Source organism: Muntiacus reevesi, chromosome 7 (genome assembly GCF_963930625.1).
Source record: "Muntiacus reevesi chromosome 7, mMunRee1.1, whole genome shotgun sequence".
NCBI classification, from domain to species: Eukaryota; Metazoa; Chordata; class Mammalia; order Artiodactyla; family Cervidae; genus Muntiacus; species Muntiacus reevesi.
Genome location: NC_089255.1, coordinates 7,993,677 through 8,021,243, shown reverse-complemented (window position 1 = coordinate 8,021,243; position 27,567 = coordinate 7,993,677). Strand labels below are relative to the sequence as shown.

Genomic DNA, 27,567 nt, shown 5'->3' with positions numbered 1-27,567 from the left:
TTGATTCTTCAATTGGTTTTTTAATGCCTCTCAACTGTTCTGTGGATGCTCAGATCCACAGAGAGATATGTATCTCTTCAAATGACCAGACAACTATTATCTGTTAAGAAATGCTGGTTTACTAGCAAATATATTGTACAGTCAAATATGGATGATCACAGGTAATCATTATATACTTTCAATCACCAGTAGTTATCAGATTCACAAAGTTATCAGAAGACTGAACACTTTTTAAGGCAACTCTCTCAGTGGGAAGGAGGGAAATCAAATAAAAATGGCAGAAACGGATATCTTTTATTTTCGTAAGAACTGAGAAGCAAAAAGTTCTTAGTTGGTTAAAAGCGAACCACATTGGCACTGTAAGGCTTTATTTGGGTTGGGATGTCAGTGAATAATAGAAAAAGAGAATTCTATCATTTTCACATCACGTATGAGTTTAGAGTCAGGTCAAAGGCTGAGGAGGACATCGCCAGAACAGGGCTCAAGGAGTTTTCCTAAGAAGTACAGCTGGTTTGTTGGGGATTCCCAGGTGGCACGAGTGGTCAAGAATCTGGCTGCCAATGCAGGAGATGTAAGAGAAGTGGGTTTGACCCCTGCGTCGGGAAGATCCCCTGAAGGAGGGCATGGAAACACACTCCAGTATTCTTGCCTGGGGAACCCCATGGACAGAGGAGCCTGGTGGGCTACCGTCCACAGGGTCGCAGTGAGTCGAACCCGACTGAAGCGACATAGCATGATCACGCATAGCTGGTTTGTTACCTGAGGGAAAAGACTAATTATGGGCCTTTAAGGATGCACAACAGGGAAAGACTCCAGTGAGTTAAGAGGTGATGTGCATTCTATATGGAAGCATGCTTTCTAGATGACTTCCAGACAAAATCATACCTACATAAGACCTAAACTGAGCTCTGAGGCTAGGTGATCTATGTAAGAGTGAACACTTTGGGGAAAAACAGACTGCCTAGAACCAGAGGTGAAAGAGGTAAGATTAAATCATCCTGTTCACACCCTCAAACAATGTTTACAGTTCTATCAAAAATGGAAGTTAATCTTTAATTCCCTAGAAAGCTTCTCCTCCTCCTCTGAGAACAGAGGTTGGTAATCTTTTTCTATAAAGGGCCAGAGAGTAATTTCCATCTTGTGTGTTACAGCTCTCTCATACAACTACTTGACTCTTACTGTATCATGAAAGCAGCCAGAGACAGTAACATACAAATTAATGAGTGCGGCTGGATTACAATAAAACTTTATTTATAAAAACAGTTGGCAGCCTAAGGAACCTAAAACACTATCAGAATAAAGGTTGCAGGATACAAGATCAACATCAAAAATAAATCTTATGAAAATACGTCCACGTAAAAGCTTGTATACAAATGTTCACATAAGCATTACTTAGGCTAGCCAAAACTGGAGAAAAAAGTCCAAATTCTATCCACTGATGAATGAATAAACAAAATGTGGCATATTTATACAGAACATCATCAGCCATAAAAGAAATGAGGAACTGATATATGCTACAACATGAATGAACTCTGAAGACATCATGCTACATGAAGTCCGACACAGTATGACTTCGTTTAAAAGAAACGTCCAGAATAGGAAAAATCAGAGAGACAGAAAGTATATTAGTGACTGTCTGGGGCTGATAGTTGGGGGTGGGGAGCAATGGCTAACGGGTAATGGGCTCCATTTATCATAAGAAAAATATTCTGGAATCAACTAGTGGTGTTAGCTAAACAAGCTTGGGAGTATAATAAAAACTTCTGAATTGCACACTTTAAAAGAGCAAATTTGATGGTATGTGAATTATATCTCAATAAAAAATTAATTGTATTTCTATATGTTAGCAACAAACAACCCCAAAATGAAATTAAGAAAATATTTACAATGACATCAAAAATAATAAAATATGGTAGGAATAAATTCAAGTAAAGTAATGCAAGCCCTATACAAACATTGTTGAAAGAATTAAAGACCTAATTAAAAGCAAAGATGTACCATGGTACATGGATCTGAAGACTTAGTACTAAGTACTAAGACTTAGTACTAAGATGCCATATGCCTCAAATCCATCTATGGCTTCAATATAATCTCTAAAAAGTCCCAACTCTCTTCTTTTTTCCCAGAAAAAAATGACTCTAAGGTATCGATCGCCTAGGTTTCTAAATTGGCTATCTGGGGACATTTTTTCCCCTCTGCTGATCAGAACATGGCAGTTGGGAAAAGGAGTAGGCAAGTTTAGGGAAGAGTAGATAAACCTAAGTGTGGGCCAAGGATTTGAAATTATGATGGGTCATCTCTAAGAAAATCACCCCTTGCATAAACACAGTTGTGCAAGTCTTTCCTCACAAAGGATGAGGTAGGGGCACTACAGTAACTGATGAAGAGATGTGAAGGGAACAGAGAGGGGTTCAAGGGTGATCAGGCACCAAGGAAGACTGAATGGCCAGCAGCCCTATTCCCATTCACTATCAGAAACTGTTCTGCATCAGAGGGTAGAATTCCCAAGTGAGAAATACATCAGGCCAATTATAAGTACATACGGTAGTTCTGGACAGACTTCCAGCGAATTAAAAAAAGTTTTGTTTTTTTTCCTTACGTTCCATTTCTAAGGCTATATATTGTCAGGGCAATTTTCTAAAGATGAAAAGTACTATGTGCATGTGGTACAAATAAACATCAGCCTGAGTCAGGAGATACCTTAATCCTTGACAGGAGGACACAGCAAGTGCTCCACAAAAATCTGTCATACTAAAGAGATGATGGGCTATCTCTGCCAAAAATTAATCTCATTGGGTTTGTCACTTTCTCCCTCTGTCCAAAATGCCATCAATGTGATTTTCTAAATCTGAAAAATGAGTCCGAAACTCATGATCTAAAACAATTTCCAGAGATAACATTTCGTGGATTGAATAAGTTTAAGTATATGCCAAGGTTAACAGAGACCACTTTGCTGCATTTCATTTTATACTTTCAAGATTACTCTTTACTTCTACTTAATAATGTATTAATGTACATTAATAAATGTACAATAATGTATCCTGTGTTTCAAAAAGGATGGAGAGATATATTAGTGTAAAAATCAGTTTGTACCACTAGAAGGATGGCTCAATAGCAAAACTGATAGGAAGCAAAATCTCCTTTTAATACTGCATTTTCTCGAGTATATGACCTCCACCACAGCCACCAGGTTAATCACAGATTTCCAAAAGACAAAAAAGGATAAGAAACACTAAAAAATTTCCTTTGCCAGAGATGACAAACATTCAGAAATACTCATTTGAAAGCGACTATTTGTCTCAAAACTAAGATAACACAATACCACAGAAGTCACCATATTCAAAGTGCTATTTAATTTGTGTTAAACAATGAAGAAGCTTACCACTTCTAGATTTTTGCTCTTTTGCTTTTGCCAGGGCATCATGGTACCTGTCAGCACACTCAGGGATTACATCATTTGTATTACCAACAGCAGGCTTCAGAACAGACAAAATATCACTTTGCTTCTCCTTCTCCAAAAACTGATTAACATCAACGACCAGTGTAACCCCTGGGTAATGAAAAAGAAATGTTCCTGTTAATAATTATCTTCTAGTCACCCTAGAGGCATGCAAAGATATAAGTCAACCTTTTAGGAATGCATTGGTATGAAGCCTGTTTATCCTTTCAGAGAATAAACTGCACACATTCGAGATAGTCATCAACTGTTCAGGTTGTAAGAGGAATAAAATCCACAGGGGCAGTATTTCCTCATCACTCCTGTATGATCTCAAGGCACTAGGTTCTGCCCACTGTGGTGGTCTGTGAAATAGGGTGGACATATGTTGACAGTAGATATGCAACCCTTATGCGGGTCATTAATCAGTATTTGAGAATAAGCTTTATGAAAACATGTATTTATACTAGAATAAGTGAAACAGTATCTAAGCCACAGAAATCCTGACATTCTCTGGTACAGCACAAGTATGCTTTCAAGATTGTCCTTCGCAACCTGAATGACTGTTCTAGAAAGGCAATGGGCAGAGCTGGTGGATACGTGCAGTGGGGTCCAGAAACTTAATTCTGGAACCAATTTAGACCTAGAAAGCACGTGATCCCATTTCAAATATCTGCGTCTCCCCACAAATAAAACCACATTCAACTCTTGGTTGCCTAAAGAAAGATAACATGGTGAATTCTTTACCGTCTAGTTTAGGTAAGGATATTCTGCCCGCTCCGCCCCCACCCCAATGGACCTACTATCTTCACAACCTGTAAATGTACTGGGTTAGAAAGGCAGAACAAAAAAATGGAAGAAACCAGGTTAAAATACTTTATAGATTAAAAAAACATCTTGATGAAGAGAGAGGAGAAAGATTTTTTTTTTCCTTTCTTTGTAAACAGACATGTCAAACTCTGCCACACAAATGCTAAATGGTGTATTGCTGTCATCAAATTACATTCAGATGTGCATAGAACTGTGAAGGCGGATGTGGCAGGAAAAACAGTCTGACTTTTGACACCTACGAGTCTAATCACGCAATCTGGAGGAGCACGCGGAGGGTAAAGACTTTCAGTGGCCAACTCGAGTTGTTGCTGAACAAAAGCTACAGTGGTGGATCCTTTCAGATACAGAAGGTAAGGGGGATTGGGAAGCTGCCTGCTTTCCTCTTCTCCAGGAAAGTTTAGGAGGAGAAAAAGGGAGCCTTGATGTTTGAGAAGTCTGTGGTCTCAGAGAAGAGGAAAGAACAAGGAAATGACAAAGGATCCTCACATGAATTATGTCGAAAAGCTTTATCAAACCCAGTGAAATGTTATTTGCCTTAAAAGATGGGTATTACGAAGGCATACAGTTCTTTCAAGTATATGTATTGATGTACAAGCAGTGGGTCCATGGGTTAATCTTCTAGATGACTGAAGCTGACTCCATTAGGTAACAACCTTCATCTTAACAGAATCCTGCTCCATGAAAACTAAAGCCCTGGGGAAAAATCTAATAAAACAGTCCTGCTTGGACCTGCTCATCATTTTACCCACAGTCCTTGGTATCTTTTTGGTGCTTAATGTTTGCTGACAGCTGCCAGAAGAATTCTTTATGGCATCAAAATTATATTGTGTGATAAGGTGATATTTTCAAAGACTATGGAGGTGTTGGGCTATTTTGCTCCTGCAATAAATGGTCCCAAACTCCTCCTCTTCTTAGTTTTCCGCTAACACCACTGTCAGTTCTCACTTCTTGTTCCTGTCTGAATGCCTGCACAGGGCAGCCAAAGCACCCAACTTCTTGGTAAATCATAGCTTCTGAGTTGGGTAGAGACATAACCAGTAGGTAAGCCTTATGTGAGAGTTGGACTGTGAAGAAGGCTGAGTGCCGAAAGATTGATGCTTTTGAACTGTGGTGTTGGAGAAGACTCCTGAGAGTCCCTTGGACTGCAAGGAGATCCAACCAGCCCATCCTAAAGGAGATCAGCCCTGGGTGTTCACTGCAAGGACTGATGCTGAAGCTGAAACTCCAATACTTTGGCCACCTGATTCGAAGAACTGACTCATTAGAAAAGACCCTGATGCTGGGAGGGATTGGGGGCAGGAGGAGAAGGGGATAACAGAGGATGAGATGGCTAGATGGCATCACCAACTTGATGGACAATGAGTTTGAGTAAACTCCGGGAGTTGGTGATGAACAGGGAGGCCTGGCGTGCTCGGATTCATGGGGTCGCAAAGAGTTGGACACGACCGAGCAACTGAACTGAACTGAACTGATGCCTAAGATAAGAATAAACAGATTCAAAGCAGCTGTCCACCAGGTCTCCACTGAGTTGATTTTTAATCAGTTCTGTGCTCAGGCTTTGAGACATCTATTTTGATTGCTTTTTCCTTAAGCTATGGGTTGCAATTAAGTTGCAGAGAGCTGAGAATGACACATAAATGATGATATCCAGAAAGTCAGGTATGTTTCTGCTATAGAACAAATGAAGAAACCTCCTCCAAATCTAAGATCCAAAAATATATTTATGTCTTAATCCATATGTCAGAAGGGTTTCTCTAAGGCATGCATTCTCAAAATTGGTGATACAAGCCCCAGTAGGGTAAAAATTGGTTCTCAGGAAGAGAAAGTAAAACAAAACAAAACTTTAAAAAGCATATATATACATGCGGCACATAAGCAGGTATACATTAGTGGTACTGAAATTTCATGGTAAAGAGCACCATGGGGGAAAAAATGTCTAGAAAGACTCCTTAGGGCACAATCATGGAAAATGGCTGAATGAAATTGCTTGAAGGAGTGAAAAGTAGAGACAAACCTACTTGAAGAAAGCAAGATGCTCCAGTGAAAATGGACAGCAGGTCAAAAGCAAGGAGTCTTGAGTTACTGTGCCCTTTCAAATCTTGCCTGTGGTCAAACATATGGGCCAACAAATTATCTGGGAGTGGGTTTGATAATCGCAACATGTGACCAGAATTTGTTTTCAAGTCTTCATACAAAGGATGAAGAATGCTTTTAAAAGTAAGATTAAATTCCTTGTTGAAAACACTGGAAAATTCTCATCTCAGTGTAAGAATATAGGCAGTTTTATCTTTAGAACATCTTTTTGTTGTTATAAATCATAGAAGACACTATATCAACTCTTTTAAGGAACAGGATGGAAGAAGAAAGGATTTTAAATGTGCAAGTGTGGGGCACACAAATCTCACACATTTGAGAAAAATCTCTTACATTCCTAGTAAACAGAACTGTGAGTCTCAAGAGGATCGAGTTAATATTTGCAAGTCGAGTATAAGAACAACATAAAAAAAAGGAATAAAATAATTTATAAACTAGTTTGATCACTAGGAGAAAAACTATAACCTTTTTAGTCTCAGTGCCTTTATGACAATATAATTTCTTAAAAGTGTTTTTTTCAAACTTTGGATGCCTTCGGTTTAATATATAAATTTAAATCTCTATGTACACAGCTTAATTTTTTCTTAAGGATTAGAATGTTTGAACGGGGAGACTTCAAAGATCCTAAGGATGTAAGAGTTCAGGTTGGAGGAATACACATATTTTTCAGGCTAAGGAAATAAAAACCAGATGTTCCTCACAAATGCCTGAGACGTTTCAAAGCAAGGCTTCTGGAGCAAGACTAGGCATCTCAAAAGCATTCTATCCTCTGATACAGTGGGATAGATTCTAATTATGTCATGAATGGATAGGTTAATGAACTACAATTTTAGGAATCTTATTTTAATTTACATAGGTTATTTATACCATGGAGAGTGTTAGCATATCACCCTGATCACCATGTGAGTTTTCTTATTATCCTCTAAGAAAATAGATGCTTAAAAAAAACACAAACTATTATTTGGGAGCCAAAGTGGGGGGTCTGGTAATTGCTAAGTATGTCTATTCCAATTACGCATTTTGGACTTGGGGAAATAACCCTCGGGTGGGCTTCAGCACCCACTAAACCCACTGTGAGATGAACCCGGGCAACACTGCACTGACCATCTGACCCCCATAAGCCTGTCCCCCGATTGGTGGACACAGCGAAGTTTCAGGTCTCCTGGAATCAGGGTCAGCTCAGAGCCAGAGTCCAGTGATCTCTGAGACGCCTGACTGTGTCCTTCCCCTAGCACAGTCACCACCGTAGGGTATAACATGTGGGTAACGTAGCAGGGTCCTTCCCCAAGGGAACCCGGTCCCTCCTTCATTCAAGGGTTTCTGGGTCTGTAAACGGCTCAAGTCCGGGAACTGATGGAGGGACCATGACTTTCTGTTTATGATTCAAGTTAGACTTCCACTCACCTGACCTAGAATTCTTCTTCCACTTGCACAAATCAAGTAAGAATTTAGTAGACTGTCTATTTCGCTTCTAGGAATGCCACAGTCAGTCAGCAAACTCCATAGGTCTCTGTGTCAGATTTTTCTAATTATTGCTTTGACTGCTGTCTATTAATATTATACTAACCACAGCCACTTGTCTTTGGTGATTAAGTGCTGTTCCCTGACCTCTGCCAGACTGCCTGATAGATTTCGGACTTTCCAGCCTCTACAATTACATGAGCCTATTTCTTAAGTGAAATCTCTATTTTTCTATATATATGCATGTAGAGATAGTTAGACAGTACTAGATACTTGCTTTCCAGAGAAACTACATGGCTACATATGTAGTTTTTTTTTTTCCATAGGAAAAATATATATAGTTCTGTTTGAAAAATGCTATTACAATGGAAGGCATGGAAGGGTGGACAGGCATTTATTAAGCAGGATGGTCTAGCTTTCTAAGGGTTAAGGTAAAAAAGGACTTGATCATACTATAAACTTAAGAGTTGAGAAATTATTTTTTGCTTTCTGGACTTGGTTCAGCTACAACTTCAGATTCTGCTGGAAATAGTACTTAACTGCAAAAACCAGTGCAACTGACCAATCTTATTTTTGTATAAATATGAATTCAAGAATTAAAATAGGTGAGCGTTCGTATCTTTTCAGAAATTAAAAATGGCACACTTTTTAAATTTAGGAATTCAAACAGAAGTTCAGGGGGATAGCCAGAAGCAAGCACGAAGCTGCAGCAGCAGGAGGCGGCGAGGGCTTACACTGCTTTGCGCTGTTTATGTCCTTGTTGGCCTCGTTGACAGCAAGCTGTATCTCATCCAGCCAAAGAATTTTAGAAGCACTTTGAGGGTCCTGAGAATGTGGTCACAGAATAAAAGAAAAAAACAGTGAATGATGATGAAACAGAATTAATAATGGCTTTTTAGAAGTCACTTTATTAAAATTTCCACAAACTCGTTTTTAGCAGCAACCCAGCATGGCCACACACTGTTAAGAGCTACTAATGAAACACACGCCGAACGGGGCCACGTTTCCCCTCTGCACAACCGCCCTTTTGGTCCAGTCCGCCCCTCCATCATCTCTCACTTGCCAGCTGCGTCGATCTCCTGTTTGCTTTTGTTGTTTCCATGTCGGCCTCAACCCCAGTGGCCCTCAACCGAGAACCAGATGACCCCTCCCAAAAAGGACATCTCATCACATCATTCCTCTGCGAAACTCCTTCAGAGGTTCTCTCCAGCAGTTTGAAGGAAACAACACTCCCTTCCCATGGACTGTGGGCATCTAAGGATGTGGTCCTGCTCATCCCTCTGGTTTTATCTCCCTCTTGGCTACTCACTGTTCCGGACCCTCACACCAGCCTCCTTCAGATCCCACTGATCTACCCCAGATGTGTGGCTGTTGGTTTTTTCTTTGCATTCAGGCCTTAATTTAAATGCCACCTCTTCCAAAAAAGCCTTCTCTGACTACCCCGGTCAATTAAATATTCTCTCCCCAATCACTCAGTAACTACAGCTCCCAAGGTGGCTAGGGGGCCACAAAACACTTTCAATTTGTGGGAAAAAAATGATATGTGGATTTTATCAGACACAGGGACAAAAATAAGAACAAACGTATCCAAATAGAAGCACAGTGATGGCCCTCAAGGAGCTAATGGTTTAGCAGAAGAGGCAGGTGCGTCAAAAATTATAACTACTGGATCAACAGCAAGGCCCTACTGTATAGCACAGGAAACTACATTTAATATTCTGTAACCAACCATATTCTGTAACAACCATAATGAAAAAATAAAAAACTATAATACAATGTGATCAGAGCAATATTAACTATAGATAGTTTAGAAATAGCCAAGAAGAGATGCATTTCTATCAGTGTTGAGATGCAGGGAGAGAAAAGACCAAGTCGTTAAGGATAGCTTCAGAAAGGAAGTGGAAGCAACAGTAGAAAGGTATTGCGTGATCTTTACTCATTTTTACTTTAAGGGATGATTCTGATTTTACTCCAAAGGCAGTGCCAGCATGCAATGTATTTAAAGAAGGCTTCCAGATAGCAACTGCATTTCATATAAACTTGTTTAAGATTACAAGTAAATTTTGTTATTGGTAGAAATTAAGTATTTTACAGAAGATGAGACATTTCATTTTAAAAACCTGGGAATACCTGCCTACTTGTGCGATAGCCTAAAGAAAGACTATGATGAACAGAGGGTGGTTCATTGGAGCCAGGCAGAACCAGCTCCATCATTTAAGACTCAAGAAGGGTGGGGGGCAGGAAGGAGAAATAACCTGCACCGGCATCTTCAGCAGGCTTCAACTCTATCTCCCTCGGAGCCTAATAAGAGATGACACATGGTGAAAGGGCTCTGAAAATGAGATAAAATATCTGCTATTTCATCCTGTAACCCCCAGATTAAAGAAGACCGTGGATGAAGGCTTGGTTCCTGCTTCCACAATCACCTCTAGCTGGATCTGCCACGTAGGAACCACCAGCTAATAAGATTTTCCATCTTTTGGAAGGATGGATGTAGAAGGTTCAAATAGGAAGTAAGATGGGAAGTTGAGAACTAGAAGAGGGTGAAAGGACAGGTGAACAGGAAATATTTTTCCTCCGCTTCTAAGCCAAAGAGAACCCAACCACTCCCCCAGGTACAGCCTAAAAACGAAACTCCACACAAGTTCATTTTCTGTCTTTCTCAGATTTTTTTTTTCTGAAGGGTATTTAGCAAATTTCTTCTTACCAATGTAGAAGATGCACCATACAAACTTTTATTCAGATGAGAAAGTTACAATCCATTTCAAAGCTGAAGGTTTTATAAGCTAAACCCAAGAGAGACTTTGCAAATCAAAATAATTTAAGTCAACAGTTTAAATCATGACCCACTGCAGCGAAAGCTTGCTAGAGTTAAATGCAAAGCCAAGGGTAAAAACTGAAGCCTCCCAGTGTAAGGTCTTCCTTTCAACTGATCACCGGAAGACTGGAAACAGGTATTCATAGGACGGCCAAGGCTCTGTGCTGTCCTGGGCTTAGTCACTCAGTCCTGTCTGACCCTTAGTGACCCCATGGACTGCAGCCTGCCAGGCTCCTCGGTCCATGGGATTCTCCAGGCAAGAATGCAGGAGTGGGTTGCCATGCCCTCCTCCAGGGGATCTTCCCAACCCAGGGATCGAACCCAGGTCTCCGATATTGCAGGTGGATTCTTTACCATCTGAACCACCAAGGAAGCCCAACAAAACTGAGTGGGTAGCCCATCCCTCCTCCAGGGGATCTTCCTGACCCAGGAATTAAACTGGGGACTCCTGCACTGCAGGCGGATTCTTTAACGAATGAGCTATCAGGGAAGCCTGTTCAAGTCTCTCCTTCCAGCTAAAAAGCCAGGTTCAATATACGAGTTACAGATGGATTAAGTCAACAGAAAGTAGGCCATCTGAAAATCAAGTAATAAATTCCTGAATTTAGAGGTTTCCTAGAAAATTGTAAATAATTTAAAATCCACCTCAGTTTTTACTGTGTTACCAGGTAATTGTGTATTATTTGGCTGAAGTATTAAGCACTGACTTTAAAAAACATTAATTAATTTATTTTAATTGAAGACTACTTACTTTATAGTATTGTAGTGGTTTTGCCATACATTGACATGAATCAGCCATGGGTGTACATGTATGTGTCCCCCATCCTGAACCCCCCTTCCACCTCCCTCCCCATCCCATCCCTCAGGGTCATCCCAGGGCACCAGCCCTGAGCACCCTGTCTATGCATTGAACCTGGGGTGGCGATCTATTTCACACATGGTAATATATGTAAAACACTCACTTTTGGTTGTAAAGCTCCTGGTGTGATAAGATGTGAAAAGTTCACCCAAATCAGCTTCCTCCCACCTTATTCTTTATCCTTAAGTCTCATGAAATTTGCATTTTCTGATTCTTGCTACATTTTTATAGTCAACAAGCTGTTGGGCTGTCTAGAGTAGTGTTTCAGTGTTGTTAACTACAGGAAAATTTGTTATAATGCAGTTTCTTTAACGACATGTTAAATTGTATCCTCCAGAATATAACTACATGTGAAAGTTTCTATGTGAAACAACAATGTGAGTGTGCTTAACATTCCTGAGTTGCACACTTAATGGTTAAGATGGCAAATTTTATGCTATGTATATTTTACAACAGTTGAGAAAAAAAATTTATTGTAAACCTGCTCACCAATACCCATTGGATAAAGAGAGTCCTCTGCATCTTAATGTTGTGCTATGATTTTAATCAAATAGTGTTTTTTTTTGGGGGGGGGATCCCTAGTGATCTGACCTTATAGAATTACTGAATGGCTGAGAATATGACGACCTATGGCAAAACAAAACACAATGAAACCAAGCTTTGGCCAAGCACTGGTGACAAATTCAGACCAACGTGACACTGAAGCAAAAATTTCAAAGTAATCAAGCGCTGAAAACCACTTTAACGTCTTAAAAAAAAAAAAAGCTTGCTTTCCATGATTCATTTAGTTTACAATCACATAATGAATCTAACAAGATTTGAAATAGCTGAAAGGAAAAGGAAAAGGATAATTTCTGACAGCTCAGTTACTAGGTAGAAATGGCACCCTGGAACTTTATTTTTAAAGTGGGTAAAAATGAGATAAGGAACAGATTTAAATTTAACTGCTGCTAAGCATCTGCTTCCAGCTTCCCTCCGTTATGGACTGCTCTTATCTGCGTTCATTCCATGCACAGAAATACAAGGGATGGGAACGACAGCTCCAGCCCAGAACGGCCTGTGAGCGGTGGGAGGAGTTACATGACTTCCTCCAGGGATGAGGAACACGCTCGCAGGCGCAGCCTGAGTCATGCAGAGTGCTGTCACTCCCTTTCCCCGCAGAGGACCCGGGCGAGCTTCCTTCCACAGCACAGCGGAACCCCGTCCCACAGAGAGAACCAGGGTGCCAGCACATGGAGCCCAGGTGAAGGCCCACCCCTGATCGCACACATCTGAGAGCGGGCTGGCATCAGGATGAGAGCCGTCCTCTTTGCAGCCGTGGGAGCACTGCTTCTGTCCCCTGCTTCCTGTCAAAGCGGTAAGCTCTTTGCTTATGCTGTGGGTGGGATTGGTACTTTGTGTCCCAAGAGTCAACCGAATCTAATCTCTTCTACATTTCACACGAAGTGCACCCCCAAAGGCAGAGTGGAATCTTAGTTATTAAAAGGGGGACTCATGGATGTGAAGAGATGTAGTTTGTTCACTATTCCTATCTTGTCCAAGACTGTTCTCAGCTCGCATTTAAAAATTTGTTCCAAGGTCAAGACAGGAGAGCTCTACAATTAAATAAAAAATCAATTTTCTTTAAAAGTTTTTTGTTTTTCTAAGCATTTCCCCTGATATCGCAAAGAATAACATTTTTAAAAAGTGATTAAAAAAAATCCCACGTTAATAGTTCCTGGTGAGTCACAAATGAGAAAAACAAGAATACTCCCTGAAAGACAGAGTGGTCGGTCTGCTTTCAATAATCACGGATGCTGATGAATTAGCATTTCCCAAAAGAAGTATGTGTTTTCTGTTTCACTCAGTACAGTGTTAGCCTGTAACTTCCTGCTTGCTCTAAATCGACCTGGGACAGGGGTATCCACAACCTCCTTACTGTCGGGGTTCCATTCTCCGGCAAACATTTTAGGAGCCAGAGAGCTGATGGGAGTAAATGGCAGTGAGCAGGGAAAATAAAAGTTGTACGAAAAAACTCCAAGGCTCTATAAAGGAATGCTGCCTACACTGACAGCTGGAATCGTGAGGTGGTCTGAGGACAGGGTTGAGAGAACCAGTGGAGAGCAGTTGCTCGTGTGGGAGTTAGAGGTGAGTGAGTGCTCCTCCTGGGAGTGGATGAACCAAAATCAGGCAGAAGAGCAAAGAAGTTTGCAGAGGTGGTTCCTTCAAGGTGCTGGTGGGGTTTGCTGGACGTGAAAAGGGGGGAATTTAAAGGCTGACAAAGTAAGGGGATCATGAGGTAGGGGAGATAAATTAGGATTTGAGATTAACTTATGTACATTATATATAAAACTGGTAAACAGCAATCAACAAGGATCTACTGTATAGTACAAGCAACTATACTCAGTATCTTATAATAACCTCAAGGGAAAAGAATCAGAAAGAGAATATATATATTACACATCTGATATGCATAAAACTGAATCACTTTGCTATACACTTGAGACTAACACAACACTGTATATTAACTATATTTCAGTTAAAAAGTTTTAAGTCTCCTCCCTGTGGCTCAGTCCCTCTCCAAAGCCTTTGCTCAGGTTGAAACACATTTCAGGGACATCACGTCAGATGGACCTGTATAAAAAACTCAAATAAATGAGAAAAAATACACACATAATTTAACAAGCATTAGTTCTTAAGGAAAACCAGGCTGGAAGGAGTAAAAGACTTCTTCGAGCTGGATCAGAGCCAGAATTCTCATGGACATGGAATCGAGGCTTGTTGACAGAGTCACTGTTCAGCAGGTTTTCAGGCATGCTGTCTTGCTCAATCACTGGAATTCTCGAAAACAGACAAACACGGGGTTCCAACGGCTCTCTTACCAGATCTTGAAGGGATGTAACTCGTACACCATGTTTTCAGCCTGCATTTCCCAGCTCTGTGCCTGCCTGAAAAGGCCCTTCTCTTCGGGTGACGTCAGATGCGAGAATTTTCCAAAATGCCCAAGTGAGCAGAAGGATTTGAGTGGCACTCAGCATGCCCCTAAGGTCACCTCTACACACAGGCACCGAAGAAAGCCACTTCCCCAACTTTCCTTCCCTTTGATCTTTCTTCCCTTACAAGGACACCCTCTGCTTACGCCCCAAATTCAGTTTCTGTGATCTCACGGTTATGAGGGAGACTTCAATTTCACCCGAGGGTGAACTGGTGGAGATTAAAGCTAGAAGAGAAACAGGCTTTGAAGGAGAGACAGGGTGCTAAACACTAACTAACCTCCAGGATTCAACATGTAGGAATTCAGAGCTCGTGTGAAAAGAGGTAACTGGCAGAGTAAGGCATTTTAAATCGCTATAAGTATTAGGTTTATATTCAGCATAAAAGCCCGTCTTAAGGTAATGTTAGAAATGTGAGAAAATCTACTTTCTTTACATGTCAAGGATTAATTTATGGAAAATTACATAATGAAAAGCAGGTTTGAGTGTTAAGGTTTACTTTGTTTTTAAAATTGCTCTCTCAAGAATTAAGATTATTAGTATTAACGTGCCATCTAAGTGACAAATATTTGTAGTACGTAATTTGTTTTAATACTCTTTCTTTTCTTCATTTCCAACTTCTTGAATCATCAATTTCCTCTTCTGATTTTTCTTCCTTTGTCTTCTCCCCTCTTGAAATCTGGCATTCTCCCTCAAGGCTGCCTTTGGATTATTTCTTCTCATGTCTCTCCCTATAGCACATTCAAGCACAAAATCAAAGTACTGTCGCTACCCAGACTAAAAGACCCATACTTTTCATGTGGGCTCCTGAAATTTTGGATTCCACATTTAAGTCTAACCTGTCACGGCACATTCTCATTCTAATATTGCACCAGCAATTCAAACTCAGGAATATTCAAAACTGAGATCTTAGCTTCGCCCTGGGTTGCACCCTCAGCCCCCCTGACTTGCACCATGCTCCATGTGCCTTTCCTCCAATGTTGTCCAGAATACAAACCTCACAGTCAGTTTTGTTTCCTGCTCCCCTTGCACCACCTCCAGATGCTAAGTCCCTTTGAGCCTCCATTACCGAGTCTCATGTGTCATCTTCACCTCCCCACTACCGTTACTCCGCCCTGTAACCCACCAACTTGAGCTGAAACGATTACAGTAGCCTCCAAATCTAGACAGCATATTAAAAAGCAAAGACATCACTTTGGTGACAAAGGTCCCTATAGTCAAGGCTATGGTTTTTCTAGTAGTCATGTACAGATGTGAGAGTTGGACCATGAAGAAGGCTTAGTGCTGAGAAACTGATGCTTTTGAACTCTGGTACTGGAGGAGACTCGCAGGGCTTCCCAGGTGGTGCTAGTGGTAAAGAACCCACCTGCCAATGCAGGAGACATAAGAGACGTGGGTTCGAGCCCTGGGTGGGGAAGATCCCTGGAGGAGGGCATGCCAACCTACTCAAGTATTCTTGCCTGGAGAATCCCAGGGACAGAGGAGCCTGGTGGGCTACCGTCTCTAGGGACACAGAGAGTCCGACGTGACTGAAGCAACTGGGTATGCATGTGTGCAGAAGACTCTTGAGAGTCCCTTGGACTGCAAGGAGATCAAACCATTCAATCTTAGAAGAAACCAACCCTGAACATTCACTGGAGGAACTGATGCTGAAGCTGAAGCGCCAATCCTCTGCTCACCCGATACAAAGAGCTGACTCACTGGAAAAGACCCTGATGCTGGGCAAGACTGAAGGCAGGAGAAGAGGGCGGCAGAGGATTGAGAGATGGTTAGGCAGCATCACTCACTCAGCGGACATGAATCAGAGCAAACTCGGGGAGAGAGTGAAGGACAGAAGGGCCTGGTGTGCTGCAGTCCGTGGTGTCGCAAAGAGTCAGACACGATTTAGCGACTGAACAACAACAAAGCCTCCAAATCAGATCCCTTCGCCTCTCATTTCTTATCCGCTTAGCCTTTTCTCTACACTGACATCAAAGTGACCTTGAACACAAGTCGAATCATGGTTATATTAGTTTTCTATTACTACTATAACAAATTTCCACAAAATTGGAAAAAAAAAAAAAAAGATGGGGTTTATTGTATTTCTGAAGGTCACAAGTACTGAAATCAAGGTGTCAGCAGGGAGACTCCAACAGAGAACCTGTCTTCTTGCTATAGTCACTCTCTCGAAGCACACGCATTCCTTGGCTCATGGTTCTTTCTCCAACCTTCAAAGCTGGCAGCAGAGCCTTTTCCAGGATCTCCAACTTTGGCCCTCTTGCTTCTCCCTTTTATAAGGAGTCTTATGATTACATCTGGCCCACTGGCCAATCCAGGGTACTCATTCCATCTCAAAATCCTGAAGCACATCCACAAAAGTCCCTTTTGCCACAGAAAGTAATATATTTGCAGGTTCCAGGCATTAGTGCATGGAATCTTCGGGGAGCCATTATGCTGTCTACCTCAGTGGCCATCCTCCTGTCCACAATTTTGTCTGCATACAACCTCGGCATCTGTGAATGGTCACGTGATTTCTTAACACAGTTTAGGGGCCCTTCAGAGATTTGGCTGTAACCTACTCTTTCAGCTTCATCTGTCAGATGTCCGTTATTTGCATAAGAATGTGTTTTTGTCTATTTTCTCCATTAGTGTGAGAATTGAAGACAGGAATGGTATTGATTTAAAACTGTGCTTCACTGGCATATAAACATGCAATAAACATTTGCTAGATCAACTTATCTGATATTCCTAGATCCCACATCAGCCTACACAATGCCCATGGCCATTCATCACCTACCAGATTCTCATTCTTCTATTAAATTCCACCTGTTTATGTACCTTGCTTCATCTTTGTTCATGTTCATCTTTTCCTTGACATTTTGCCCCAACACCTAAACCTATTAAATACTGTCTGAATGCCTATACAGTTTATAATCAATATGACATTAGCCTATAATGGTTTAAAGTGCTGTTTTTGTTTCCTCTTACAGTATTATAATTCCTTACATACAAAGAGTTGTCATCTAGTTTGGGCTCCTGCATGGGTTAGCATGCTGCTGGGGCATATGATATACATTAAATGCTTTCCTGTTGATTACCTGATTTATAATGACTGCTTAAAATAAAAAGGATCCTAAATTCTACCATTACAGAAGTTATGTAGCATAAGAAATCTAGTTTTATTGTCTCCTGAACAATAGATATCCCTCAGTGATCAATCATATGTTAATAGTTCTTTTCAATTACAGGCATGGAATATGATGCAGGCAAAGTGACAAAGTCAATCTTACCTGTTAAGAGCTTCCGTGGAGCTCCCCAAAATGGTTTTGAAGAATTCCCCCTTTCTGCCATAGAAGGCTGGACAGGTACCACCAAAACTGTAAAAATCAAGTGCCCTGAAGAACTTGATTCAAATCTCCATGTGAATAATGCTACCATGGGGTACCTGAGCAGCCCTTTAAGTACCAAGTTGATACCTGCCATCTACATCCTGGTGTTTGCAGTAGGCATGCCGGCCAACGCGGTGACCCTGTGGCTGCTCTTCTTCAGGACCAGAACCATCCGTATGACCGTCTTCTACACCAACCTGGCCATTGCAGACTTGCTCTTCTGTGTGACACTGCCCTTTAGAATAGTTTACCATCTCAATGGAAACAACTGGGTATTTGGCGAGGTCGTGTGCCGGGCCACCACGGTCATCTTCTACGGCAACATGTACTGCTCCATTCTGCTCCTCGCCTGCATCAGCATCAACCGCTACCTAGCCATCGTCCACCCCTTCACCTACCGGGGGCTGCCCAAGCGCACCTATGCCTTGTTAACGTGTGGACTGGTGTGGACAACGGTTTTCTTATACATGCTGCCATTTTTCATTCTGAAGCAGGAGTACCATCTTGTCCAGCAAGACATCACCACCTGCCTTGATGTCCACAACACATGTGAGTCCTCGTCGTCCTTCCAGCTCTACTACTTCATCTGCCTGGCATTCTTTGGATTCTTAATTCCATTTCTGGTCATCATCTACTGCTACACAGCCATCATTTGGACGCTTAATGCAAAAGATCGTAGGTGGCTGTGGTACATTAAGGCGAGTCTCCTCACTCTTGTGATTTTTACCGTTTGCTTTGCTCCAAGCAATATCATCCTTATCATTCATCATGCGAACTACTACCACAGTGACGCCGATGCCTTATACTTTGTCTATCTCATAGCTTTGTGCCTCGGCAGCTTGAATAGTTGCCTAGACCCATTCCTTTATTTTCTCATGTCGAAAATCACAGATCACTCCACCGCCTACCTTACAATGGTGAAATCATCTTAGAGAACAAGGAACGCTATTTGTGAAAAGATACATTCTTGAGGTAACATACGCATAGAGCTCTATTCTCCAGCTCCATTTTTGAGCTCCTAAAAAACAATGCTTCAAAATAAAGCATTACATATGCCTTAACTTTTTTAAAAAAAAGTGTCAATGCAGGAGAAAAGATTTCTCTACTCTATGGCAACTACACATCTGCCTGACTGGTACTTCAAGCTCTTGAAAGATCTGTCTTCCCTACTTCTAAGAGATTTCTACTCTAGATGACTTGAAGGTTGAGGATGGAACAGAGGGTAAGGGTGCAGCGGGGGTGGTTAAGATCTCTGTTTTTAGTATCTGGCGTCATTTTTAATCCTCTGCGTCCTCCAGCTCTCAGGCTGGTGGCTGCCTCCCCAGCAGACTCTGTGTGTACAGAATCTCTCAGTACATCTGCCATGCAGGCCCACCTCTGCCTTCTAACCATCCTCCTCTCTCAGCCTGTCCTCCACTTCTCAGGCCACTGCTAGATTTGCTGTTCTTTACTAAGTCACGTCTGACTCTTTCGTGAACTCATGACCTGTAGCCTGCCACACTCCTCTGTCCACGGGATTTCCCAGGCAAGAATACTGGAGTGAGTCGCCATGATTAATCTTCCCCAAATGCCAGTTTGAATATATCACTCAAATCTCTCAGTTCAGAAGCCTCCATTGACCAGTCACTGCTTTGGAGTAAATTATAAAGATTCAGATCAGCATTCAGGACAGACACTAATTTTATCTACCAAAAAACGCACGGGATGTAAGCAAGGCTGGGCTTCTCCCTCTGCTGTAATCTACACGAATCCTCATTCTGCCCCTGCCCCTCACTGGAAAGCTATTTCTAATAGGCTTGCCTTAATTCTTTCCATTTCTCGAAGTCCTCAAAGGGCCACTCTTCCCTGACTCTCTATCCAGAAGTTCATTTTCCTCATCGGAACCATCAAAAACCTTTTTTTTTTTTGTATTTTTATTATGGCACTTTAGAGACCTCACTTGTATACAAGCGTTAATTCCATGAGCACTTACTAAACACCACGTGCAGCACAGAAGGGGCTTGCCGTCTCCCTTCTTTAAGTTTCTAGCAACAATGCGAGGCCCCAGGTCTCCCCAGGGTCTGTGGGGCAAGGCTCTGCGCTTTGCACAGCCTGTGGCTGAATGAACGAAACAATAAAATCTCAAGGCCCCTAAACAGCATGAAAGCCAATTAAATTCAAACTGAGAAGGCAAGGTATTCCATACGACCAGGGCACATTATTTCTGGTTGGCCACTTCAAAAAACAAAAAAAAAAAAAGGAAAGCTAAGGATATATATTCAAGAGGTCATTTATAAGTGTAAAATAATGGCTCCATTATTTTTGTCCTTAAACATAGGTTTTATGGGAAAATGATATTTTGTGATAATCTTTCCCTCAGTTTAGAGATCAGACAGAAGGTGATTATTAGTGGTTAAGGGCATAAAGGATTGTGAGATGAATTTTCAAATCTGTAAGAACGTGCGTTGACCATACACTTTGTAGTGCCCATCAAAACAATAAAAGACATTTTAAATGCCAATTTGTGAGTGTGCAGAGTTTCCTATTTCATTGGACTTAGACTACAAAAAATACAAAAATGCACACAAAGAACATTTACAGTATCTGTGTGGTTACATGAGTAAAAATAAGGTGAACACTAAAGCAAGCAAAAATAAAAAACTAAAATAATTTTCAAGATGACAAAAACCCCAATGGAAGGAAATGCTTTCTGCAAATTGCTTTCTGCAAACTGCAAAATAATGAACTGCAATACAGTTTTACCTACAGAAAAAAAATTCAACACTATTTGCTAGTTAAAAGCATACTTAATTTTTATGCAGTAAACATATATACAGGAAAAGAGAACTTTTGGGGTGTATAATTCATATGCCTCCCAAAATTTGCAAGAAACGGCTTCAACTTAAAAATAACTGACAATTCAATGCCTCCAGTGACTAGACCTAAAAGTGTGCTCTCTTCAAACATATGCCAGGCCCACTTCCCAGCCTTTCCCTCAAGAAATGGAAGGAATCTGGTGCGTATGCAAGGTTATACCTGAAATACCATTATCGAGAACCAAGAACTCTCATCAATTTACATCACTGTCCTCAATCTTTGATAAAACTGAGCATTCTACTAAGACATCATCCATTTTGACTCTTAATGGCTATATACTTTGGCACAAGCTGTACTTCATACTGACAACACCAGTAATGTAATTTTCCTCTATGATTTTCCAAGGCTAGACTTTCAGAAAGTAAGGCAGAGAAACAGCCCCAGAAACACAACTGAAAATTTACAGGTATCAAAACAGCAGAGTTTCAAAGACAAAGAGAGACTCCCACTAAATAATAGAATCAGGTGGTTTTTTTTTTTTTTCCAGGGAAAGAGAATGGGCTGAGAAAACAATGTGTCAAAATGAAGGAGCAGAGAAAGAGAAATGCATTTAAAGATGGCAACTTGACCAAATCAGATTCACCACTTGGGGCTGTAGTATTTCCTAATCTCTTGTGCTCAATCACTGCAGTCTGACTCTTTGTGACCCTGTGGACTGTAGCCTGTGAGGCTCTATTGTTCGGATTCTCCTGACAAGAATACTAGAATAGGTTGTCATTTCCTCCTCCAGGGGATCTTCCCAACCCAGGGATTGAACATGGGTCTCCTGCATTGCAGACAGATTCTTGACTGTCTGAGCTACCAGCGAAGTCCTTTAATCTCTCAGTTAATGGCAATATATTGTAGTTCAAGCCTCTAATTTTATAGGTCAATGGTGGTTTAATGCCTGGGCTCTAGCTCAAGATTCCTAGGCTCTTATTCAGTGCTCTAATTACACTATTCGAGCACTGCTTTCACACTTAGGAGGGCTTCCCTGGTAGCTCAGCTGGTAGAGAATCCGCCTGCAATGCAGGAGTCCCCAGTTTGATTCCTGGGTTGGGAAGGTCCGCTGGAGAAGGGATAGGCTACCCACTCCAGTATTCTTGGGCTTCCCTTGAGGCTCAGCTGGTAAAGAATCCGTCTATGATGCAGAAGACCTGGGTTCGATCCCTGAGTTGGGAATATCCCCTGGAGAAGGGAAAGGCTATCCACTCCAGTATTCTGGCCTGGAGAATTCCATGGACTGTATAGTCCATGGGGTTGCAAAGAGTCGGACTTGACTGAGCGACGTTCACTTCACACTTAGGAGGAGACCCCAGAGGGAGGCGGCGCGCAGACACCAGGGAGGCTTCTGAGTGTTTTGAAGACGTGCTGTGGAATTGCACCTTGACCTGAAGTCCTGAGACTGGGGTGCTCAGGTGCGGACATCCACTGCTTGCCTGTAACGGTTTGTGGAGTCAGTCTCACCTCAAGGACAACCCCCACATGGTTGTCAGCAGAGAAACCCAGGTCTACCTCTGTTTTGTATGCAGTAGATCCCGATTTGTGACTGGAGCAGGCCTTGGGTCTAGTAAAGGCCTTGTGACGAAGACATCAACTCACCACCCGCTGATCTGCATGGCAGCTAGAGGTGCCCACAACAACCCTAGCTACATTTCATAAACCCTTCTTTGGGGTGACATGCTCCATGTCAAATGCTATACACTTATATATACATACATTATAATCAATGGAATTATGTGTTCATAGGGAATTATGCGCCAATGTATATTACTCATTTACTACATTATGCAATCATTTAAGCCTCACCATAATCCTATAAAGTAGGTACTATAAATTTAATTTTACATATGTGAAAACCAAAGCATAAAGAATTTTAGTGACTTGAGTAAAATTCCTAGCTAATCGGTGGCAAAGCCAAGATCGAAATGGTTCCTGTCGGTCTCCAAAACTAATAACTCTAGCTTCCAATGCTGTGTCACGTGCTACGGACACAGCTACACCGGTAAGGACAGCAGGGGGCAGCCTGATCCTCCTCACAGATGGGGTCTGCTCTCGCCGCTGGGATGTGGGGACGCAAGGCCTGGCTTGAGTCTCACTCTCCCTACTTTTTTTTTTGGCATAGGTAAGCTCTTTTTTGGGATGACATGCTCCATGTCAAATGCTATACACTTATACATACACATACTATAAAAAATAGAAATTCAATAAAAATGAAAAAAATAAAACAATGCAAATCCTATTCACTCCATGCTACTAAACTGCCTCACTAGAGCTGAAGAAAAATATTCCCCAAGGTAGAGCCTTCTGTCCTCCGAGATTTTCCTGGGATGGCACTGCCTTCCCCTCCGTGCTTTATGGATGCCTCGTGTAACTCACCTTCATCTGATCCTCACAGCCACTGTTAGGGATGGTGATAATGACACTTAATTCACAGGGCTGTTAATGACTTATTCTGAGGACTGTATTAGGTAATATACATAAAGTACCCACTATCATAGCTGGCAAACAGCAGGTGCTCAATAAATGTTTGTCACAGTCAAAAATGTTCTTCCTGTTCCAGATGAGGCAGTTCCTGGGTTGTAAACAAGATGGCCACTCCTCTGGGGTTGGATCTGCACCAGGGGACACGGCAGCCACAAGTGGCTAAGTCCCAGGGAGCACCAGGAAACAGTTCTTCCTGTCCACTCAGTTCTTGCCAGGGTGGCCAGTATCTACAGGACATTCCACAACCTCAGCATAAGCTCTGCGGCCAGGTGAAACCCGCCGCCCTGCAGTGGGACCTGGCCAGGTCAGTTTCCTCCTGCGCCTAGAACTAACCTAGCTGGTGCCCACATCGCCCTGCCATTACCTGCTTGCATCATCCAGCTCCCACCCATCAAACCGACTCATCCTTAACCCTTCAGGAACTGCTCCTGATCTACCTCCACACCAGCCTATCTTAGGATTCCAGTCCACAGCAACTCCAACCATCTCTGAGTCACTCTGAGCATTCCTCCTTTTGACACTTGGCCACCATACTCACCTCCACTGCTACTGATTTTATGTGGGAATGCCCTCTGTCTCAGGAAGTTTCTAAGCCTCCTGAGGACAAGGACAGACCATTCGAACAGGATCGTGTGTTCCTTTGATTCCCCCCTTCCCCTCTCTCCCCAAACTGGTCTGTAAATTTAAAAGAAACACACCTATTATCTAAACGGAGTTGAAATTTTATATATATATATATATATATACACACACACACACACACACATATATATATATATAGAGAGAGAGAGAGAGAGAGTCTTTTTTGAATTCTTTTCCATTATAGGTTACTACGAGCCATTGAACACAGTTCCCCATGCTATATAGTAGGTCCTTTGGGATTAAAATATGCACACTACTATATAAAAAACAGACAACTAACAATAAAAAAAAATCACACCTACTAAGACTTACCATGTATTTCTGTGTTTTAGCCTGGTATAAAACATCCTGGTAGTGCTGGGCAAAGTCAGGATCCACATTTTTAATCTTAGCAGTGGGTATTAGCAGGCTATCTAAAGTTTTCAAAGGATCCCCTTCATCAATGGCTTCATTGATGTATCCCACAGCTACAACTCCTAAAAAATGAAGAAAAAGAATTCCTTTTAAGTCACAGTACATCATAAGTTTTCTTGAATCACCTATAGCAAAGATCGAGGTAGAAAGAGGGGCTGGGGAGACCACACATACACACAAACTGCAAGAGCTAATAAATAACTACAGCTGAGGCTTACATAGGCTTCCCTGGGAGCTCAGCAGGTAGAGAATCCGCCTGCAATGCAGGAGACCCAGTTTGATTCCTAGGTTGGGAAGATCCCCTGGAGAAGGGACGGGCTACCCACTCCAGTATTCTTGGGCTTCCCTGGCGGCTCAGATGGTAAAGAATCCGCCTGCAATGTGGGAGACCTGGGTTCGATTCCTGGGTTGAGAAGAACCCCTGAAGCAGGGCGTGCAACCCACTACAGTCTTCTGGCCTGGAGAATCCCAAGGCCAGTGGTGACTCACACAGAGTCGGACATGACTGAGCAACTAAACACAGCACACAAGGCTTACACAGTAGGTCAAGGTGCCGAAGTCAGTTATATCTTTCTACAGTTGCAATGCACAATCTGAAAATGCAATTAAGGAAAAATTCCACAATAGATTCCAATCGCAAACACATGACAAAGAGAATAACAAACACTTAGGAATAAATTTAACAAAGCTAGGATGAGACATATTTACTGAAAATTATGAAAGACCATTGGAAAAAAAGATGACCGAAATAAAGGGAAAAATTATCCCACGTTCACAGATCAAAAGACTTACTACACTAAGATGGCAGTGCTCTTCAAATTGATCTACAGATTCAATGCAACCCCTATCAAAATTCCAGCTGCCTTTTTTTTTTTTTTAACAGAAATTTACCAGCTGATTCTAAAATTCATACAAACATGCAAGGGGTCAAGAAATAACCAATGTAATGCTGGAGGAAAAAAACCAGATTAGGAGGACTTTCTAATTTCAAATTTACTACAAAGCTACAGTTAATACTGCATGGTACTGATATAAACATAAATCCATAGGTTAACGGAATAGAATTTAGAGTTCAGAAATAAATCTTTACATCTATAGTCAACTGATATCTGACCAAGACAATGGAACAGGTAAATAAGTCTTCATAACAAATGGACCCGGACAACAGAATGTCCTCCGCATAAGAATGAAGTTAGACTCCCTTCATTGCATCACACACAAAAATTAACTCAATACGGAATACAGACCTAAACATAAAAACTTAAACTATAAATTTTTAATCTCTTAGAAGAAAAGTAAGAGTAAATCTTTGTGGCCTCGTGTTAGGCAATACTTTTGACCTATAAACACCAAAAACATAATCAAAAAAAGGTACAAAGGGATGTTGTAAAAATTAAACCTTTAAGAGGTACACGCTATTATGTATAAAATAAGCCATAAGGATATACTGTACAACGCAGGCCATGTAGCCCGTCTTCTAAAGTAACTATAGAAGGAATGTAACCTCTAAAAATTGTGAATCAATATATTAAACATCTGCAACATGTAATGTGTGCATCACCAATAAACATCTGTAACGTATATAATTTGTATGTCAACTATAATTCAATAAAAAATAGCTAAACCTGTTACGCTTCCAAGGACACCATCAAAGAAAGTGAATAATCTACAGAACAGGAGTAAATACCTACAAGTTCTGTATCTGATAAGAAACCTTAGGTACTTGATACACAAGAATATCAAAAAAATAAAGAATTTTTATAACTCAACAATAAAAAAGAAAACCCAATTTAAAAGATGTAAAGGACTTGATCAGATATTTCTTTAAAGAAAATATACAAATGGCAAATAACCACATGAAAAGGTGGTCAATATCACTAGTTACTAGGAAAATGCAAATGCAAATCACAACAAAATACCACTTTATAACCACTAGGATGGCTATATTGAAAAAGACAAACAACAACAAGTGTTCTGAGGATGGGGTGAAACTGGTGGTGGGAATGGAAAATGGCAGTCACCTCGGTAAACAGGCAGTTCTTAATCATGTTGAACATACAGCTTCCATATGATCCAGTAGTTCCACTGCTAGGTATCAAGGGAACTGAAACCTTATGGCCACACAAAAGCTTACACCTGAATGTTTACAGAAGCAGTATTTACAAGAGCTAAAAAGTAGAAACAACTCAAATACCCATCAACTGACAACTGGATTAACAAAATGCATACCAATAGAATAGAATGTTACTTGACCTAGAAAGTAATATGAAGTATAATGATACATGATACAACACAGATGGACCTTGAAAACCTTATACTAAAAGAAAGAAGCCAGACACAAAAGGCCCCATATTCCATGATTCTCTTTATATGAAATACCTAGAATAGGAAAATCCATAGAAACAAAGTAATTGGTCGTTGCCAGGGGATGGCAGGATAAGGAAAAGGGAGTGACTGCTAATGGGTACACAGTTTCTTTCTGAGGTGATGAAAATGTTCTGAATTTAGACACTAGTGATGTTTGCACAATTTTTTAAATATATGAAACCACCACAAAAACACAATAAAACGGGAAATTTTATGGTATATGAATTATATCCCAATAAAGGTGCTGTAAAAACAGGAGATAACGTTGGCCCATGGAACTTGTTAATTCAGTATCAACACAGTTTCTCTAGATTTGAATAAAAAGAGAAAGGAAGTAATATGAAAAATAAAACAGGAGATAACTGGACATATAAGTAGCAGCAGAGATGCTCATTTCTAGTGTAAGCCTCACTTAGATAATAATGCCAAGTACTGCTGCTTGACAGAATCAGAGAATGCCAGGGCTAGAAGAATTTACTGTAAAGATGTACAGAAAAGAAAACAGAATTGCAAAGAGATTTGGATATGCATTCTATTATTTGGTTTACTCTACTTCACCACTTTGTAAAGAACACCGAAGAGACAGTTCAAAACCAAACAATTCCCTGTAGTGTTAGCAGAGTGACTTTCAAGGTTAATATAGTCCAGTTCTGTCCAATGAATGTTCTGTGATGGTGAAAATGTTCTGGGCCATCCAATATGGTAGCCATTAGCCACACATAGCTAATGAGCACTTAAAATGTGGCCAGTATAACTGAAGAATTAAATTTTAAATTTTATTTACTGTTAATTAGTTAAAATAACCACATGTAGCCGGCAAGTGTAGGTAGGCTCCATAGAAATTACCAAAGTCATGCATGTTTGGGGAAATTTTTAAGGTTCAAATATGGCTAAGCAACATCATAAATTCTCTAATACTATCTGGGAAAATAACATCTGGAACCCTTTGGATGTACCAAAGGGTTTAAATATCTACCAATTTA

The 27,567-nt window shown here is 41.0% G+C and overlaps 2 protein-coding genes across 2 annotated transcripts in view; one reads left to right on the top strand and one right to left on the bottom strand.

Annotated features, from left to right (window-relative positions):
- IQGAP2 (IQ motif containing GTPase activating protein 2) overlaps nucleotides 1-27,567 on the bottom strand; it is a 295,627-nt gene that overhangs the window by 67,961 nt on the left and 200,099 nt on the right. The window contains exons 13-15 of the mRNA XM_065940796.1: nucleotides 24,116-24,279; nucleotides 8,557-8,647; nucleotides 3,383-3,550 (exon numbers count right to left, since the gene is read on the bottom strand). Of these exons, the coding sequence (XP_065796868.1) occupies nucleotides 3,383-3,550; nucleotides 8,557-8,647; nucleotides 24,116-24,279 (423 nt within the window). The remainder of the gene's footprint in view (nucleotides 1-3,382; nucleotides 3,551-8,556; nucleotides 8,648-24,115; nucleotides 24,280-27,567) is intronic.
- Nucleotides 12,599-20,339, top strand: F2RL2 (coagulation factor II thrombin receptor like 2). The gene is made up of 2 exons (XM_065940797.1): nucleotides 12,599-12,856; nucleotides 17,699-20,339. Exons 1-2 carry the CDS (start codon nucleotides 12,793-12,795, stop codon nucleotides 18,769-18,771), a joined length of 1,137 nt encoding a protein of 378 aa, XP_065796869.1. The 5' UTR covers nucleotides 12,599-12,792; the 3' UTR covers nucleotides 18,772-20,339.

Excerpts from the sequence above, each read along its gene's own strand:
- F2RL2 (XM_065940797.1), top strand. The coding sequence starts at position 12,793 with ATGAGAGCCGTCCTCTTTGCAGCCGTGGGAGCACTGCTTCTGTCCCCT. Across the intron at positions 12,857-17,698 it reads CCCTGCTTCCTGTCAAAGCG|GCATGGAATATGATGCAGGC; the intron begins GTAAGCTCTTTG and ends TTTCAATTACAG.